This window comes from Bufo bufo, chromosome 5 (assembly GCF_905171765.1).
Source record: "Bufo bufo chromosome 5, aBufBuf1.1, whole genome shotgun sequence".
NCBI classification, from domain to species: domain Eukaryota; kingdom Metazoa; phylum Chordata; class Amphibia; order Anura; family Bufonidae; genus Bufo; species Bufo bufo.
In genome coordinates this window covers 368,160,645-368,181,734 of record NC_053393.1, presented here as the reverse complement: position 1 = coordinate 368,181,734, position 21,090 = coordinate 368,160,645, and the positions used below count along the sequence as shown (strand labels likewise).

Genomic DNA, 21,090 nt, shown 5'->3' with positions numbered 1-21,090 from the left:
GTGCTTAAATCAACTGGAAACATTAATGAGAGCCTACAGTATGACTGAGAGGTGTGCTGGTCAGACGTGTGAAACAAACTTACCTCTGCATGTACAGCAATCATGCTCACCAATGCTTCCTTTAAGTAATTTCTGACACCTAAGCATATAAAGAGAACATACGTTACTTGTACAGTACACTTTCATTGACATTTATTATAACTACAGTACTGTTTGGTTCGCCTCCTAGGTCCTACAAGAATTTTAGCTCCTTCATAGCAGGATTCATTTGCCTCAGTATTTCCTGATTTCCATTGGTAGTTTACTAGTCTGTACTGTATAATTATTCTGACACCGCTGTAATAGAATTCCGCTTCCAGTACTCCGACTCCCTGAATCTGGAAGTAGCCAATCTGGAGAGGAAGAGCTGTAGGAAGAACAGCAGCCTGGACCAATAATGGAACAGGGGGCGTGTCTCGGACCACCTCAGACTCCCTGTAGGCATCGTAGCTAATCTGTAGTTGCAGAACACAACTCTGCTCTAATGGAGCTCGGTTAAAAAGCAGCCAAGCAGTAAGAGCTGAGGAAAATAAATAGCAAGTAATCATCCCCTTATATACTGATTTACATTAAAAAAATTAACACTGGAAATTCACTTTAACACTGACTATACACATTAGACAAAAGGTGACTAACTAATGTGTATGAGGGTTACTCACTTCTCCCAGACAGCAGTTGTCAGAGGAAGGAGGTTATATTGTTTTTCAACGTGTCCGACCCTTTGTTCGGATCGGAGATCAGCAGAAGGCATCCCCTCCCATTGAAAAAAAACCTGCATGACTGGCCAGGATGAGCATGCATGTGTATGGAGGAGTCTGGAGGAACAGTTGTCATCCACTGATAGGGTAGCAGGTAATTGCAAAAGAAAGTTTCAGAGCGTGGGAACATTTTGTGTACCGACTATTTCTCATTATTAATAACATAGCATATAGAGGTAACAGTCATATACGGTATACTAGTCTTTGTGCCTTTGTTGTTTTCTTCCATTAGAGACTTATTATCAGAATGACAGTAGGGTATGTTAAAACATCTAACAATATAAGACAAGTATAATATCTATTATAAGAAACAAAAAGCCAATGATGGTAGCAAAAAATCGGATCACTTCTTGCATTTGCAACACTGATGCTTTCATGTATTAAAGTGACATATGTCACATTTATAATATGTAATTAATGTACTATTTAGTGAAAATATAGGTCATTTCTGAAACCCAGTGTGCCAGCATTTTTTCAGATTTAGGATTTCTGACTTTTGAAAAAGTCACAAAGTCACTCCGAAGGGGCAGTTGAATAGAAAACCTGGAGAAGCATTCCTAGACAACAGTGTTGGTTATAAAGCTGTGCTGGATTTAAAAAAACAGCATGAAATGTTTGATAAATTCAGTGCGGAGTACTCCGACCTACACTCAAGCAAAACCTACATCAAATATTCTCCTCATGATAAATTCCTCCCATAGCGTCACACTGGTTGTCCGTTTTAGTCAATCCCTTTTTTGTCAAAAGTGTACCTAGGCAGAAAGCTGATCACTTGAGTGCTCCACTGTTGAGACCCACATGGATCAGCTGTAGGGGAAAAAAGTGTTTCCATGTAGCTCGATTGCATGAAAAATAAAGAATTTTACATTTCCCATTGAGATCGATGGGCTGTCCATATAAAGGCACAGTTGTGTCAAGTCCTCCAGAGTGAGAGCCGCTCTTTGTAGCCACAATCAAGTCTAAACCAGACAGCCCCTTTACGTGTTCAGTAATAACACTTTAATTATTACAAATATTAACAAAACAGTCATGTAAACTAGAGGTGATGAGTACTACTGTAGTACTCATAGTACTACTGAAACATTTCTGTAGTATTATGAGTTTCAAGCAAGATAGTGTGAGGGGACTTGTGGGTAGGTTTTAAAGAAGTTCCTTAATACAAAAACTTTCACATTAAGAAATTACTTAAAATTGGTTGCATATGCTCTGACACAGCATAAAGTCTAAACCATAGAAAAAGCTAAATATACAATGGTGCATTAAATATAATTTTTAGGGCACTTTCTTTTAAACAATAGAAATAATTTATGACTTTTCAGTTTTAATTCTCGTATGGTTGAGGCTACTTTCACACTTGCATTCAGAGCGGATCCGTCTGGTGTCTGCACAGACGGATTCGCTCCTATAATGCAAACGTTGGGATCCGTTCAGAACGGATCCGTCCTCATTATAGTTCAGAAAAAATTCTAAGTGTGAAAGTTAGTCAGACGGATCCGTCCAGACTTTACACTGAAAGTCAATGGGGGCGTATCCGTTTGAAATTGCACCATATTGTGTCAACTTCAAACGGATCCGTCCCCATTGACTTACATTGTAAGTCTGGACGGATCCGTTTGGCTCAGCACGGCCAGGCGGACACCCGAACGCTGCAAGCTGCGTTCGGGTGTCCGCCTGCTGAGCGGAACGGAGGCCAAGTGGAGCCATCCTGATGCATTCTGAGCGGATCCGCATCCACTCAGAATGCATTGGGGCTCTACGGATCTGTTCGGGGCCGCTTGTGAGAGCCTTCAAACGTAGCTCACAAGCGGAACCCCGAACGCAAGTGTGAAAGTAGCCTTAGAAGCATAAAACTTGCAGATGTATGTACATATCCTTAAAGAGTTTGTACAGATTATTTTTATAATTTTACTTTTAACCGTGGGAAAACCCATACGTACCAGCTCCCTGGCTTCCTTCACTGGTCTTCCAATCGGACAAGGTCACGTGTGTTGGTGCAACCAATCACTAGCCTCAACGGTGATGCAGCCCCAAGAAGCACATTGGGGTCATGTGTACTAGGCGGGGACACGTCACTGCTGAGGCCAGTCATTGACTGCAGTTGCGCATGTGACCGCATCTGTCCAGAGGTTTACAGATAGGGAGTGGAAAACCAGTAAAGGTGCTGGAAAAGAGTGGGGGTGAGCAGGTTTTTATCAGTACAGAAGCCATAACTCCTGTACAGCTACACTTTTAATTACTGTATCATTGGCAATACGGTATATAATCTATATATACAGTCGTTAAAAAAAAGATAAGGTCAGACCAAGTTTTTTTTATTCCTTAACACATACTACTGTATAGCGATATCAATATTTGATCTTCAGTCAAACTAAATGTCAAGACAGACCTGACGTAAATGAGCAAAAAAGAAACAGGTTTTGCAATATTTCACAAACATTTCCATATTTTATACCTTCGATATTTTATAGAAAGTGAAACAACCCCCAACAGGTGTTTATTAGCTTTACCATCTCCAATACCATTTGGGAGAATTTATGAATGGTACTTGGGGGATTTCTTGTATCCACAGTTCATTTTAAAATCTCTCCCCGATACAGCAAGGTATCCCCAAATCATAACCTTTCCATCACTACGCTTTACCCTTTGGTTTCAGGTTCTCACGGTCAAATGTTTGGTGTGGTTTTTTTTTTTAGTACTACATGCAACTCAAACACTGTTTCACTGTCTATTCAGAACTCATTGCTCTTGAGGTTCTGGTGTTTGACTGCTTTAGACTTGCCTTCATGTTCTTTTTAAATAAAAGGGGTTTCTGGGACTTTGATACTGATAGGCCATCCTTAGGGTTGAGAAAAGTTAATTGTGATATGTAGCAGCACTTACAGGTTAGGGTCTTTAGTCTGTATAGGGGGTGGTGCCAGCGGAGATGGGTACCCGTCCGTGGTTCCCCAGACATCCAAGAAGCAGAAATGAACCGCAGCTCTCCCAGGTCTTCAAGAAGTAGATAGTTTATTCATCAAAATGTGAATAAACTATCTTCTTCTTGAAGACCTGGGAGTGCTGCAATTCTATCCTTAGGGTTGGCCATTAATATTAGATAAGTGGGGGTCTGACTCCTGGCAACCAGGCGATAGCAGAAGGGGCCATGGTGGTTGCTGGAACTCCAGGCACCCCAACGTTCAGCTGGGAATGAGCTGTGGCGCTCGCTGGGTTTGAGCCCACCAATGGTCAGGTGACTGAAAGTGCCATGAGAAACTGAGCACCACGTCCCCTTTATTGTTCACTAGGTACAGAGCTATACATTTTATAATGACTGTGCTGGTACGGCAGCTTAATCCCATTTTAGTGACTGGGACTGAGCTGCGATAAACAATGACGAGTGCCACAACCCCACCGATAGGACACATAGGTCCTATCGTAAGACATTGAGAATGAGAGTCTGGTGAAAAAAGTGATTTTATTACTTTTATATTAGGCTCTGCACACATTTTCATCATAGTCTCCATTACAAGCCTCTATAAGCCATAACCTGTCTTTCTCTGCAACTGCCACCTCCTCTCCACGGTGATTGACAGGGCCAGGCATGATGACGTTTTCACTGCCTGGCCCTGTCAAAGCAAAGACGGTGCGACAGCTGCAGAGAGAACTGAGCCTCTAGGTGTAATAACAACGCCCCCGTTGCTCCTAGAGGGTCTTTTGCATATATTAAAACTTCAGTTTTCTCAGAAATGTGGGCATATATGAACATGGGACCAACACAGATGCCTTCAGCTGCCAAGTGCACATGTAACAGGTCAGCCAGTGTCATAGGTACAAATCTGCTGACAGATGCCTTGTAAAGGGGTTGTCTGCTTTTATTATATTGATGACCTATCCTTAGGATAGGTCATCAGTATTAGAGAGGCGGGCGCTGACTCCTGGTGCCTCCATCGATCAACTGTTTGAATAAACTGCGGCACTTGTACGAGTGCTGCCTTCTCTTCACCGTTTACCTGGGTGCCACTGCAACTGCAGTGGTGAGCAGGTGTAATTACAACTACGTCGTCCCATTCACTTTAATGGAACGGCTCCTTCCTATCCAAGTGAATAAGACAGAGCTGTACCATTGAAGTGAATGGGTACGGAGCACTTGTGATTACACCTGCTCACCACTGCAGTTGTGACGGCGAGCAAGTAAAAACAGGAGGCGGTGCTCTTACGAGCGCTGCTTTCTCTTCAAACAGCTGATTGGCAGGGGTACCGAGAGTCAGCCCTCCCCCCTTCCCCCACTGATCTAATAATGATGACCTATCCTGAGGATAGATCATCAATATATAAAAAAGTGCAAATACACTGTGAACAGAACCATATAGTTTTTTTTTTTTAGGATAAACAACAATATAAAATCCCATGCTATCCTACTCTACATAAACATAAGCTAAAAGGGCACATAAAATGACATGCACAAGTTGGCTACAGTGTGTTTCTATTCAACTATATTGCTATTACACAATTTCTAATACATTCTGGTGGATATTCTGCATAAAGAACACCTAAAGAAAATAAATGCAATTTCTCATCTCCCACCTACATGTGTTGTCCACAAATCCATTAAAGCATAATAAAAACTAAAAGTAGAAAATTAAAGTACAGCACTAAAGTCTCATAAGCAGCTTGAATTCCCTAACCTTTAGAACGCTGTGCTCACCAGGTGGTCAGCGCCGTTACCTGTTGATGATGAGGTCACGTCTGAGTGAAGTGCCCCCACCCACACATCCCAGTATCAGCACTTCGCCTACTTGTCTGTGTCATTGCTGGGATTTCCCCAGGCCTAAAATAATAAGAACAACAACTCTGCTACTTGCTCCATTTCTTTGTTCCAGTAAATCATAACCGATAGCCGATCCACTAAGCAGAAAGAGAAGATGTATAATGGAGAGAAAGTATAGCAAACCCTACATGTGCCTCTTCCTCCCTTCTCTATAGTACATAAGGAAACAACACAGCTGTGGCTAGGAAGTGGTATGTATTAGCAGCAAAACATTGATTCACCGTCTGTCACAGAAAATTAGAATAAATGGTTTACATTAATGAGTTACGGGACATTATACCATAGCGCGTTTTCGGTAAATCATTGTCACAGGTTGTCCAATGTAATTTTTACATGTATGGTCCAGAACTACCGTTTTTTAGAATATGATTACTAATATTAAAAAAAATAGAAAATTAATGTACCAAATTCACGTACATTTTTAAAAATCTTTTTTTTTTACAGTAAATCAGACCTTTTGCTATGTAACGTGTAGATGGAAACTTATTACCGTTTATACATTTTTGGTATCAAACATTACAATGTTCTATGGGCTCATGCACATGACCATTGTTTTCTGTACTAATATACATTTTAATGGGGCCATGCAGTCATAACCTTTTTTTTTTTAACAGGTCAGGCTGGCCGTTTCATTTAAAATAGTGCATCGTTTTATCCATTTTTCCAGATCAGACTAGCCCACTGAAGTCTACAGGACTGCAAATGGATGGCTTACGTTCTCAATACAATTTTAAAGGGGTATTCCAGTTTTTTTTTTTTTTTACTTATTTATTTATATAATAGGAAATCGTACAATTTTCTAACATACATGCATTTAAAATTCTGCATACATACTGCTCTTATATCATGAAGTTGACCCCTATATGCAGTAGAATTGTATAGTCCATGTATCAGTCCTGTGTAATGTATGCATGGCCTAACTGAAAAATGGCATCAGTCATGCGACACCCAACATATCATGAGGTCAGCACACAGGACACATCCATGTGATAACCAAATAGGACTAGCGTTTGAATAATTATTATTGTGGATGTAACCACATCACTGTGTGTATTGAGATGGCTACCTGTCTCTAGATAAGGCTACTTTCACACTAGCGTTTTTGCTGGATCCGGCAGGACTCAGCAAAAGCGCTTCCGTTACTGATAATACCGTTATGAACGGATACGGTTGTATTATCTTTAACATAGCCAAGGCGGATCAGTCATGAACTCCATTGAAAGTCGGACGGATCCGTTTTCTATTGTGTCTGAGAAAACGGAACCGTCCCTATTGACTTGCACTGTGGGTCATGAAAGATCCGTTTTGCTCAGCATGCTGAGGTCTGCTCTCCGGTATAAGAACGGAACGGAATGCATTTTGGAGAATTCCATTCTGTTCTGTTACATTTTGTCCCCATTGACAATGAATGAAGCATTTTTTTCTGGTATTGAGACCCTATCATGGATCTCAATACCGGAAAATATTAACGCAAGTGTGAATGAAGCCTAATGTAAAATGGCTGCCAGTCTCTAGGTGATATTTTTACTAAAGTTTAGTGTAAAAAAAAACTAAAAAAAAAACACAAAAAACATCTGTATATTCTGTATATGTTCTGCTCCTCAATACACTACTATTCACCTGTTAGATACCTGGGCAGTAGACTGAAAACCAGGTCACATGATACTTGTGAGGGTCTCATGATGGGTCACATGAGTGACACCATGTTTAGTCTTATCCAGCTCTACTATGGATGCTTTTTACAGGACTAAAACGGGGCGTACCAATTTTTCTTTAGGAAAAGGCTACTAATAGGATTTAATAAAATTCTGTATGCAAATTTTTAAATAGATGCATATTAGAAAATTGTTCAACATCCTATTCTCTAACTAAATGTAATACCTCTTTAACTGATCAGTTCTTAGTAACACCAAAAGTGAAACTAGGAAGGGGGCTTCAAAGCAGAACTGTGAATCACAGGAGACACTTCTGGGGACCCTGTTTCAACACTATAAGCCAGTTACAGGTACATATGGGTTTACAATACTTGATGCCATATTTTAGTATAATATATGAATGCTCATACCAAGTACAGTAGCTGAAACAAAGTGATTCACTGCTTTACATGTATGAGAGTGTATACAGCTCTATGGCCCCTGTATCTATCCTACGTTGCTCTCAAATAGGGCAGCATACGAATGCTTTAAAATAATTTTCCTGGATTTTGATACTGATGACCTCTTGGGGGTCAGACACCCGGGACCCTCGCTGATCAGCTGAGAAGACACCGACGCTCCTGTGAGTACTGCGGCCTCCAACGTGCTTACCAAGCGCAGCGTCGTACATTGTATAGTGGCTGTGCTTGGTATTGCGCTCAGCCCCATTGAAGTGAATAGGGCTGAGCGCAATGTTTTGCCTATTTTGAGGCGAAAAAGTAAATTTACCAGAATGGTCCTCATGATGTCCATTTGTCGTACTTGGTGTAAAAACTCCCATGCGGGCATTAAAGTACTATTTTTATAGCAGCTGAACATTGATAAATGACCTCCAACATCTTAATTGAGCTCTAATTATGTAGCCGATATGAAAGACAGATGAAGTATTAGGGGACAGCCACATGGAACAGCTGTGCAGTGGCTGAGAGGAAAGCCACTTTTACAAAGACTGGTGTTTTTATGTTAGTAAATTTGCGGCCCTGACCTGGTCCCAACATGCCTCCGGTCCGCCCAAATGTTGAAAATTTTTTGACACCAGTTGTGCAAATTAATATTGTCACACAGCTGTCACAGGGGTACTTGCATCCATTTTTACAACTAAAATACCCTGAAGACCTATTTCCTGGAGTAAAAGAAGGTAAATATGTTGGGCCCGATGCTCCAACTCAGCCCGCCCCCCTCCAAAAACTAACGTAGTGCCTGTAGTAAATTACCCCCAATGTGTTTTTAGCGCATGCTTAAAATTGTGGCTGTTGGGAGTTCCAGAGAACTGGTGCAGCACGAAAAATATTTTTGAAAACAGTAGTCGAAGTTTCAGAGCATAGACGGCCATTGTTGCATGGATAAGTAATGGTTCTTGCATAATGCTTTATTTCTCTGTTCCTTCATTTCTGCAGAATCAGATCACAACAGAAGCCAAGTCAAAAGTGGACATCCCCTTTAAGTAGGTATAATTAGGCAAGATACATTTTAATGGCATGGAAGAGGTTAAACTTCTTATCAAAGTGGAAAACGTGCTCTATCGATTCTTTATTTTTCACACCTTACCGGCAAGGACCTCTTTTACAATAAATGGAGGAATAGGAAAAGGTGCGCATTGTGATAATGTTTTGGAAAGTAAGTGACTTTACCTATCTGCTCCTCACGTCAAAAAGTACCTACTTTAATTATATCACCCTTTGATTCTAATTTTAGAGCAAACACCAAGAGGCAATTCGTAAAGCTTCTGCTAAAAAACAGGAAGTGTGGTTAAATATGTGGGCACGTTCCAAAAAGGTTTCCAAAATTGAGCATTAAATATGAATGAAACTTCTCAGAGTATGCTTGTGCCTTCTGATCATTGGTGTAAGAGGGTGTCATTCAGATCACAGCACCTGAAAAATTAGACCTTATATCAGATTCAGCATTATTGACTTTTATTCCGGAGTTTTGTCACTTTCAGACAATATCTAATTTATATGAGCAGAGCTTCATGCTTTAGTGCAGTTTTAAAACCCCCATTAACATGTAGCATAATTTTTCAGATGCAGAATTGAGAACATGGTAGGGAATTTTACGTTCCAAATTTTTGTTTTGTTCAGTGGATTTTAACCTTTGCAATGCAAAGAGTGAGATTTGAAAAAAATCCACATGTAACACTTGGGGAGCTTGCCGTGGATTAACTGCAAAATCTTCTGCAGGTCTTCACCAACCTGTGATCAGTACAACCTAAAAATGCAGTGTATTTACTTAACGCTCAAAATCTTATATCGATATATAAACTGGAAACTAGTGCCTATAGTGGAGAGATAGTAAGAGCATGAAGCAACTGTTCACTAGATACAGGACACCTTATATTCTGGATAACAGGGCCTGAAGAATTCTCAGCAGAACTAAGTCACGCTGTCAAGCTGCACAGGAACTTGAGGTTCACTTTAGCTAACCAGAATATTCTTTTTAAGCTTAAATTTATTTTATTCTAGAGAAGTGCAACTTTTGTGGGACAAAACAGTCACACTTTAGACTAATATGTTTTTGGATGTACGAGTCTGGCCATACATGCCTGTCCACCTGCCAGCTACCCCTCCTGACCCCCCACCCTCCACATACCCACCAGTTCAACTGAGAGTACATACTGTAAGACTGGAAAGGTGGCAGACAAGTGTATATATTTCACCTAGGTTTCTTGTCTATACACGATGAGGGGCTCCATGAAGTAGGAGAGCACATTTTTAGTTTTTCTCCTTGTTTAAAGGAGTGTTCTGGGTTGTAACAAGCCAATGGTCCTAGTCCAGTTCCTATGTTCCTTTCCAATGGTCTCAATGACAAATGCAGTAGTACTGAGGCCTACTTAAAAACCCAAGCTACACTAGGAAAGCTCTATCTGGATGGAGCATAGAGGTTGCTCACAAACTGAAGGTACAGGTTACTGTGCTTTTGTGTTATTTTGTATCTTGCCACCTGTAGACTTGTTGCCTATATAGAGAACCTGAGCTTTGGACATCTGAATTCTGTCTGTGTTTCTATAAACCCGGGATCCCAGCCAATCAGCTGTTTGAGAAGGCAGAGATGGTCCTGTGAGCGCCGCAGCCTTCTCTCAGCCTTTCCTAGGCCCGTGACGACACGTTTATCGTTCATGAGGCCTAGGAGCACCTCAGCCCCATTCAAGTGAACGAGGCCCACCTGCAATACCAGGCACAGCCCCTATATAATGTACAGCACTGTGCTTGGCGAGTTGTGAGAAGGTCATCAGTATCTGATCGGTGGGGATCTGATACCCAGGACCCCCGCCGATCAGATACTGATGACCTATCCAGAGGATAGATCATCGGTAAAAAAAAAAAAAAAAAATCTCAGAAAATAACTTAACAATGAATTTTACGAAATCCCCCCCCCCCTCAAATAAAAAGAGATAATATGGATCACATATCCACATGCTTTTCATTGATCTACTCATTTCTCAGCATAATTTATAAATTGTATACGAGGCACTCTGTATACTTTTTGATCAAAATGCATAAGTTCACTCAGTATGTCAAGGTGACCTCTTTTAACGGGGTACTCACTCTAATTTGGCACAGCACCATGTAGCGACCACCACCTCCGCAACACAGCACGTGCAGGCAGCAAGACACAGTAGTCTATTAACTCCTTTGCTGTCAGACTAAGCCCCCCTGGCACTGGGCCCCACCAACCCACAAGCATAGTATCACAGCACAGCAACCATACAGCACTGCACCATGTGAACAGATGTCTAGAACTCACCTTTCCATGTGGTCTCCGAAACTAAACACATATCTATCTTTACCTTGTTACAGTCCATTACATCTGTATTAACCCCTTGGCTACCTCCACCGTACATGTACATGGACGCCATAGCCGCAGGGTTTCTGCTGAGACGCAGGGCGGATGTATGTGATCAGTCCTAAGGCAGATCACATACTATTAACCCGTCAGGTGCTGTGGTCAAATGGAACCACGGCATCTGTGCGGTGCGGATGTGGGAGCCACAAGCTTCGGTGACCTTAAAGGTGTTATCCAATGAAATAAACAGCCTCCCCCATGTGCCGGGCCCCTCACACGGAATATACTTACCCCGCTCCCTGCGCCGCTCCTGGTCCCCGCACCGCCGTTGCTGCTTCTCCCTGTACATGGATGAAAACATCCGGTGTCGGGAAGGGGGGGGGGGGGGGGGGGGGTAGCAAACGGGGACGAGCCTCCCTAGCATAGCGGGTGACGCTAGGGAGGCTCGTCCCCGTTTGCCATTGGTTGCTCCCCTCCGACACCGCATGTTTTCATCTGTGTATAGGAAAAAGCAGCAGCGGTGGTGGTGCGGGGACCAGGAGCGGCGCAGGGAGCGGGGAAAGTATATTCCGTATGAGGGGCCCAGCACATGGGGGGGCTGTTTATGACATTGGATAACCCCTTTAACAGCGTTCTCCGGTTGATATCAGGGAACCTGTTAAAAGCTAGTATTAGCCCGGAGCCTCTAGAAGGCTCCGATGGCTAATACTGGAATACAGGCAGTCTTCCAGGATAACTTAAAAAAAAAAAAAAAAAAAAAAAAAAGAAGTTTTTAAAAATCCTTAAAACCCCCCCAAAAAAACAGAACATATAAAAGTACAAATCAATAAAAATAAAATACACATCATGGGCATTGACGCATGCAAAAACGCCTGTACTAAAATATAACAATGTTTATCCCATATGGTAAATGGAATAATGGAAAAAAAATGTCATAAAAAGTGATCAAAAAGTCACACACACTTCAAAATTTTTATCACTGAAAAGTATAGATCGCCCTGCAAAAAACAGCTCTACACATGACTACAAAAAAGTTATAGGGGTTAGAATATGGTGATGAAAAGGGTTAATTACTCTTACCGGTAATTGGATTTTCCAATAGCCTCCACAACGGCACTCCCAGGAGGGTGTCCCTGCCTCCTCAGGACAGGAAACAACGTAAAAGCTCAAGTTTAAAAGGCTCCCTCCCTTTACCTGCTTCAGTTAATGACATAGGACTCATTAGTAATGCAAAGATGGTGTACTGAAAATTTCAAATAATACATTATCACATAATTATGTCACAGAACAAAAAAAATGGGTTGGAAAACCCCAGTGCCGTTGTGGAGGCTATTGGAAAATCCAATTACCGGTAAGAGTAATTAACCCTTTTCCCTGGCGCCTCCACAATGGCACTCCCAGGAGGAATAACAGAGAAAAAAAGCAATTTTTAGGGTGGGACTACCGCAGATAATATTTTTCTGCCAAAAGATAAAATCATAGTTATGGAGCACATCCAATTTGTAATGTTTGAAAAAGGTACTAGGGTTTACCCAAGTGGCCGCCCTGCATATTTGATCCACAGATGCAGAAGCATATTCTACCCTTGAGGCCGAAACTGCCCTAGTAGAATGTGCCTATATCCCTTTAGGGGGAGTCAAGTCCTTCTGAATGTAGCAGAATTCAATGGTATTCTTATCCATCTTGCGATGGTACTCTTGCTTGCTGCAGATCCTTTATGGAGATCTTGATACTGCAGAAGAAGATGGTCCGAGTTTCTGAATTCTTTGGTGACATCTAAGTAAGTTAGTATGCATCTTCTTACATCCAGATTATGATATTTTTTTATCTATTTCTGAGGATGGATTTGGACAGAAGGAAGGTAGGGATACCTCCTGCTGTTGATGGAATTTAGAAACAACTTTTGGCAGAAACATCTGAGTATGCCTGAGAATAATGCTGTCTTCTAAGACAGTGAGGTAAGGTGGTCTGCAGGAAAAGGCTTGGATTTCCCCAACTCTTCTAGCCGATGTAATTGCCAATAAAAAGGTGGTCTTAAACGTCAAAAGTTTTAGCGGTATATCCTGTAAACAGTTCAAAGGGCGTATCTATCAGAAAATCAAGCACCAGATTCAAATCCCAAGGAGGTATGTTGGAATGGACAAATGGAAATCATCTTGTTGCTCCTTTTAGGAACCGTTTTATTAGGGGTAGATCCGCTTTTTTTTTTTTTTCTAGAAAGTTACTTAACGCTGAAACTTGCATTTTAAGGGTGCTTGGTCTGAGCCCTTTATCTAGACCTTCTTGTAGGAATCCCAGTATTAGGGGAATATCCAGATCTCGATAGTGACACCATCTATTTCCCGCAAATTTTAAGAAGGCTTTCCATCTTCTTGTATAGATCTTGGAAGTTGTGTCCTTTTTACTCAAAAGAAGGGTGGATATTACAGGATCTGACAGAACCTTTTGTTTTAACATAACTTGTTCAGTCTCCAAGCTTTTAGGTGTAATTGAGCCACACGTGGATGAGATACCGGACCATGATGCAGTAGAGCTGGATATGATAATCCAGAATCCCCCCGCTGCAAGGTTGGAAAGGAGGGGAAACCAGGATCTTTTGGGCCAAAAAGGGTCTATCAGAATGATCTGCACCTTTTCCTCTATCACCTTCATCAGCACTCTCGGTATTAAACTGAAGGGTGGAAATGCATATAGGAGGCCCTCTGGCAGATAGAGCGTCTACAAACAACGGCTAATCCTTTAAGGAGAGGAAGCACAGTTTTTCTACTTGTTTGTTCTTTTGATTCGCAAAACAGGTCTATGACCGGGGTACCCCACTTTTTTTTTATATCTGATCGAACATAACGGGGTCTAGTGACCATTCTCCCTCTTTTAAATTCTCCCTGCTGAGATAGTCCGCTACTATGTTTTTCTTGCCTTTGAGATGGACGGCCGTTAAAAAATTTAGGTTCTTTTCTGCCCAGCAAAATATCTTCCCTGACAGATTTCACAGAGCTCTGCTTTTTGTCCCTCCTTGCCAGTTTAAATAGGCCATTGCGGTGGAGTTGTCGGACAGAATTTTTACATGATGGGAATTTACGGTTGACTGGAAAGAGAGCAGTGTTTTGAAGACTGCCATCAACTCTCTTAGATTTGAGGATGCTTCTGCCATTTTTTTACTCCAAACACGTATTACCTGATCTTTGGTGTGGCCTTCCCATCCGCGACTGCTAGCGTCGGTAGAGATAACCACCTGATTTGTGTGTCTCCAAAATACTCCTGACTGAAGATTTTTTCTTATTCTCCACCACAGGAGAGACTGCTGTACCTTTAAAGGAACTTTTATCCTCTTGTCTAGCGTATTCTGATTCCTATCCCAGTTCTTCAGGAGATTTACTGTTGATCTGATTGTCTCCATCTTGAACTTTTTGTAGGCTATGCTCTTGTTCAACCTTTTCAGGTTTATTATTACCCTGTAAGATCTGTTTGGTTTTCGATTTAAAAAGACTGGGGAATAAAACCCTGTTCCCTCCTGATTTTTTTGCACTGGAATTATGACTTGTTTTTGTAGCAGCAATAAATATCTCTGATTCCAGAGCCTGCTGCTTTTCTAGTCAAAGGCTTGTTGCTGGTATAGAAATCTCGGGGAGGAGTAGCAAATTCTAGCTTGTACCCTTCGCTTATGGTATTTTTTATCCAAGGGGAGGTAGAAATGTTTTCCAAGGCCGAGGCAAATCTTTTTGATCTTCCTCCTACCTGAAATATGGCGTCATTGTGAAGACTTTGCAGTGGTTTCTGGGGTGAACAGAAAACCTTTCCTCCTAAGGATTGCCATCTTCCAGAGCGGTCTTTTCCCCTCTGATCTGATCCTGTTTTGGCTCCGAAAGGACCGTCTCTGTTGGAAAAAACTTTTGTCTGAAGGAAAGACTTTTTTCCTGTCTGATGCCATCTCTAAAATGTCGTCTAAGGCTGAACCAAACAACTTATCCCCCTCACACGGAATGGAGCATAGACGACTCTTCGAGCTAGCATCCCCAGACCAGGATCTGAGCCATACAGCTCTACGTGTGGCATTCGATAAGGCAGCGGACCTAGCCGAGAGCCTTACTAGATCCGCCGAGGCATCTGACAAAAAATGTGAGGCCTGCTTCAAAACAGGGATAGAGGCTAGGCTCTCCTCTCTAGGGGTACTTGCCGCTAGGTGTTCCTCCAGCTGGGTTAACGAGACCGATAATGATCTGGAGGTGCAGGTAGCCACTATACCAGGCCTCAGCATAGCCGCGTTTGTCTCCCATGCCCGCTTGAGAAGACCCTCACATTTCTTATCCATCGGATCTTTTAAGAGGCCCATATCCTCAAAAGGTAAGGCAGTCTTTTTTGATATGCGGGCAACTGGAGCATCGATCTTGGAAACATTATCCCATGAGAATGAGTCTGATTCTGCAAAGGGGTATTTTCTTTTAAAGGCATTTGGAATTGTATTTGCCTTTCTGGATCCTTCCATTCTTTAGCGATCGACATTTTAATGTTATTATGGACGGGAAAGACTTTCCTTTTCTTTTCACCCAATCCTTGAAACATTTTATCCTGAACTGATTGGGATTCCTTTACGTCCTCAATCTTCATAGTAGCTCTTATTGTTTTTAACAATTTTTCTGTATATTCAGGAATACAGAAAGGCTTCCCTGATTCATCCTTAGAAGATTCAGACTCTGCCTTAGAGAATATTCACCCTCATCCGAGTCTGGATCACATGGGAATTCCGATATCTGTGATCTCTGTGAGGTTGATGGTTAGGGGGAATCTGGTGGTAATCTTGCGTCTATCACCATATTTACTTCTTCCTTGATCATATCTCTTATGGATTCTAGGAAGGATGGGGACTCAGCAGTCACTACTTTGTCTGTACACCTGGGACAAAGTGCTTTTTTAGACTTAGGCGGCAGGGATTTTTTGCACATTGCACATTTTTTCCATGCCGAATCTCCGCTAGAGGTCTTTATGGTGCTGGCCTCCCTGCCCTATAAAGTAAGATAAATTTTTTGGGGACAAATTAGCAACTAAGAATTTTAAATAAAGGCCAGCACCAACACAAGTGGGGGAAAACAATACAACTCTGCTCCCCTTCACCCAATAGAGATTTCCTGAGAGGCACAACTGTTAGGAGGAGGCTTACTGGGCTCTGGGCAGTAGAAGGATCCACAGGTCTGCGGGACATGCCAGGAGCTTCCAAGGGAGCGGACATGTTGTACATGCAGGACGCAGTCTTCTGCGATACATGCTCCCGACATTCCCCTGATATCCGTCTGGCAAAGTGAAACTCTTGCCCAGAAGTTCCGACCTGTTCGGCGCATGCGATCCTTCGCTTCCCACAGGTGCCGTAAACGGGGAAGCGGATGCCCGGGCCGCGTTCAACGGGACAGAGGCGCCAGGCCCTCTTCAATCCCCGTCCCCTGCACAGACCCTCCTGAATGGGGCAACTGACAGGCCGAGCGAGACTTTAAGGCTACTTTCACACCTGCGTTCAGGTGTCCGCTCGTGAGCTCCGTTTGAAGGGGCTCACGAGCGGTCCTGAACGCAGCCGTCCGGCCCTAATGCATTCTCAGTGGAGGCGGATCCACTGAGAATGCATCCGCCTGCCAGCGCTCAGCCTCCGCTCCGCTCAGTGAGCGGACACATGAACGCTTCTTGCAGCGTTCGGGTGTCCGCCTGGCCGTGCGGAGGCGAGCGGATCCGTCCAGACTTATAATGGAAGTCAATGGGGACGGATCCGCTTGAAGATGACACCATATGGCTCAATCTTCAAGCTGATCCGTTCCCCATTGACTTTCAATGTAAAGTCTGAACGGATCCGCTCAGGCTACTTTCACACTTAGAAAATTTTCTAAGTTATAATGCAGACGGATCCGTTCTGAACGGATGCGAACGTCTGCAGTATAGGAGCGGATCCGATCCGCTCCGAACGCTAGTGTGAAAGTAGCCTAACTTGGACTCCCGACTCTGCAAGGACAGAAAACAACAACTGAAGCAGGTAAAGTAAGGGGCCGTTTTAAACTTGAGCTTCTACGTTGTTTCCTGTCCTGGGGAGGCGGGGACACCCTCCTGGGAGTGCCGTTGTGGAGGCGCCGGGGAAAATAATGTATTTTTTGTTTTTTCAAGGTTTTTATTTTTTTTCAGTATTAAAACGCAAGAAAAACTATAAAAGGAGTGATATCGTTGTCATCGTACTGACCTGGAGAATGAAGATAGCGGGTAAATTTTACTGCATTGCATAGGGAACGTCGTTAAAGGGAGTCTGTCACCACAATTTGACATTATAGACCGATTCCACAGCGCTGTGACATAACTATAGATGTGTCAAATGGTACGTTTGTTGTTTTGTTCTGAAGTTCACGAGAGGCAAAAACGCTGTTTTATTCATATGCAAATGAGGGCTCGCAAGTGCCCAGGGGCGGCGTTTGCGCTTTAAGTGCCCAGGCCGCTCTGCCATCTTCTCACATAACCCCTCCCCAGCCTGTTGCTTGGCCCGCCCTGTAAGCCTCTTGCATCATCCAGTGTAATGGCCGAAATCCCACGAGTGCGCAGTTCACCGCCGGCCCGGGCATGGGCACTGTGATGACCATTTTTGCCTCTGGTGAACTGCAGAACAAAACAACAAAGGTACGATTTGACTCATCTATAGTTATGCTACAGCGCTATGTAAGCAGTCTATAATGTCAAATTGTGGTGACAGACTCCCTTAAAAAGAAAAAAAAACAACATAAAATTGTGACAAAATTGCGTTTCTTTACAGTTTTACCTCATTTGGAATTATTTTCTAGTTCCCCACTACATCATATGCAATATTAATTAGTGCCATTAGAAGGTACAACTTGTCCCTCAAAAAATAAGCCCTCATAAGGCTATGTGAACAGAAAAATAAAAAAGTTATGGCTCTGGGAAGGCGGGGAGTGGAAGGCTGTTCCGGCGGGTGAATAGCCTGCCGGATCCGTGCTGTCGCTAGTGCACGCGTGCTGCCGGAAGTCCGCTCCAGCCCCATTCAATATAATGGGCGTGGGCCAGAGGTCCGGCCGCAGCATGGCAAACATGCAGAGAGGTGGCCAGAATAAAACTATAACATTACAATGAATAGGGCCGAAGTGGACTTCCAGCGGCACGCATGCACTAGCGGCAGCACGGATCCCGCAGTCTGTTCACCCGCCAGAACAGCCTGCCGGAGAAAGCTGCCGCTAATGTGAAAAGTAGCCTTAAACCGTTTGTAATCCAGTTGCTTCTTCCCCTACATCTCTGCTCTTGGATCAGAGCAGCCATCACATGCCGCACACTGGCACGGCACTGCTGCAGTGTGTAAACCAATAGCGGCAGGGGGACTGTGCCAATAGAACAGAGAACGCTGCTGGAGAAAGGGGTGAGCATAACATCAATTTTTTATTTTAAACAAATGGTGGTATGTTTGAGATATTTAATTAACACTTCAGAACACCTACGGTAGGACAGGCACATATGGTACACGAGGGAAACGGCTACAAACTGGTTGCACAGACATACGGTAGTTAAAGGGAACCTGTCAATAGGTTCATGCTTCCCTAAAAGCAGGCAGCATAAAATACCAACATGCTACTTGGTTACACCGAACTATGTATTAGGCCTCTTTCACATGAGCGAGTTTTCCACGCAGGTGCAATGCAAGCAAGTGCGGGTGCGATGCGTTTTTCACTGATGGTTGCTAGGAGATGTTGTTTGTAAACCTTCAGTTTTTTATCACGCACAAGAAAAACGCATCAAAACGCACTGCACTCAGAAAAAACTGAACAACTGAACGCAATCGCCGACAAAAGTGACTGAACTTGCTTGCAAAATGGTGCGAGTTTCACTGATCGCACCCTGAACGCATCCGGAGCCAATCCGTCACACTAGTGTGAAAGAGGCCTTACTCTGAAGTGCTGCAGTGTTTCAAAGAAACACAGGCCCTGATTTATTAAAAATGATGTGTGCAATATCGGTCTTGATGGGCACTGTGATGCTAGAGGAGACATTTAATTTATGACAAAGAGCACGCCTAGTCCTTAACTAAATGCCTCCTCTGGCAGTCCATTTGCCAGACTGAAATTTACTCCAGCTAGTAGCTGGTGTAGATTTGTCATAATTTACACCAGTTTCTGGAATAAATGATGATAAACGTGTAAAGTGTGAAGATGGAGTCTCTGATCATTTGAAGTTCATTGGGTCTAATAACATTATCCTGACATATGTACAAATTTAAGACTTGTTTGACATGTTTGTGTGAGAACTTTTCCATTTTTGTTGAAATGAACAATATAACTTGTCAGAAATGTTTGTGAAAGACTTTGTCCATGTTATCTGATAGTTAAGAAGACATGTCTGAAATATGTGTAACAAGGTATAGTCCCACTTATTTGATAGAATCCTTATGCCCTGAAAATTATCAAAGAGACTTGTTAGAAATGTTTGGGTAAGAGAGTTAAAGGGAGTCTGTCACCACCATATGGCCATATGCAGAGCTTACATTGTCCTATCGCACACCTATACAGGAATCTAATAGTACCTTTGTTATTTTCTTTACTCTTGCAGGGGCGGCGTTCACTGTGTAGGAGCCCAGGCTGCTCTGCCTCATTTCATTCTTACTCCGCCCCAGCCTCTGCTTATGCCTGCCCTCCTATTCCCTTGCGTCATCCTTCGGTCCGGCCGAGATCCCGTGGCTGCGCACTGCCTCGCTTGGGCATGTGCACTGCGATGCCCATTGTGGGCACGGCATCTCTTCAACTAGTGTGCATGTGCCGGTGAGGCAGTGCGCAGGTGCGGAATCTCGGCTGGACCGAAGGATGACGCAAGGGAATAGGAGGGAGGGCATAAGCAGAGGCTGGGGCGGATTAACAATGAAATGAGGCAGTGCAGCCTCGGTTTTTCCAGCTTCTGCAAGTGTAAAGAAAATAACAAAGGTACCATTACATTCATGTATAGGTGTGCGATAGGACAATATAAGCACTGTATATGGCGGTGGTGACAGACTCCCTTTAACTAATGTCTGTCAAGAGTATCTTAGGATTCTGATTTATTGTGGATCTGGGAATTGGCCACTCCAATGTCCGAATTAATAACAGATAAACAATATACACACACAGTGACCCCTATCGATTGTGTAAGCTGGTTACATTCCACTAGGAGGTAAAGCTATTTGGTTAAACAGTATAAAGGTTGGAAAATTTCAGCTAGCAGTTGAAGTTCATCTACAGAAGGAAGATTAGCGTAGATATGTTTTCCCGATCAAAACTTTGACTGCTTTTTGCTAAAAAGGACTTCCCAGCTGATATGTCGCTGTCCGGTGATGTTAACTCAATCAGTGATGTAAGTTTTCTATTTTTTGTATATCCTTAAAAGAGTTTTTTTTACTGATGATTTATCATCACGATAGATCATCAGTATCTGATCGGAGCGGGTCCGACACTGCCTTCTCAAAACATCTGATCGGAGGGGGTCCGACACCCGGGACCCCTGCCGATCAGCTGTTTTGAGAAGGCAGTGGCGCTCACTTGAATGGGGCTGAGCAGCTCCTAGGCCACGTAATTGATAAATGTGTCATCACGCTGAGAGAAGGCCACTGCGCTCAAGCAGGTGATCGGTGGGGGTTCCGGGTGTCGGACCCCCACCGATCAGATACTGATGACCTATACAGAGGATAGGTCATCAGTAAAAAAAAAAAAATCTCAGAAAACCCCTTTACCTTGTCAAAAGGACATCATATCTATATACTTATTGTTATATTTAATAAAATCATATTATCAACTTTCATTTGAAGTGTAGTTGTGTAGTTGTCGCCTTCACCTGAAGTTGCAGTTAAGAGTCTCTTCTTAAAGAGTATCCTAACCTGAAGTCTTGCTCTTATCACCCAAACAATGTGTGGGCCGATGCCCACCCAGGGCATGCCCCCTTGTCGGAAACTGGTGAGCGTGGTGTAAAAATGACAGCTGTGACTAGATTTAGTTGCAATGGTGCTTGAAAAGTCACAAAA

General features: G+C 43.0%; 1 protein-coding gene across 1 annotated transcript in view; it reads right to left on the bottom strand.

The window, feature by feature from the left end:
* Nucleotides 1-21,090, bottom strand: part of EXOC2 (exocyst complex component 2) — a 200,645-nt gene that overhangs the window by 14,675 nt on the left and 164,880 nt on the right. Inside the window, exon 23 of the mRNA XM_040431963.1 lies at nucleotides 84-139. Coding sequence (XP_040287897.1) covers nucleotides 84-139 — 56 coding nt within the window. The remainder of the gene's footprint in view (nucleotides 1-83; nucleotides 140-21,090) is intronic.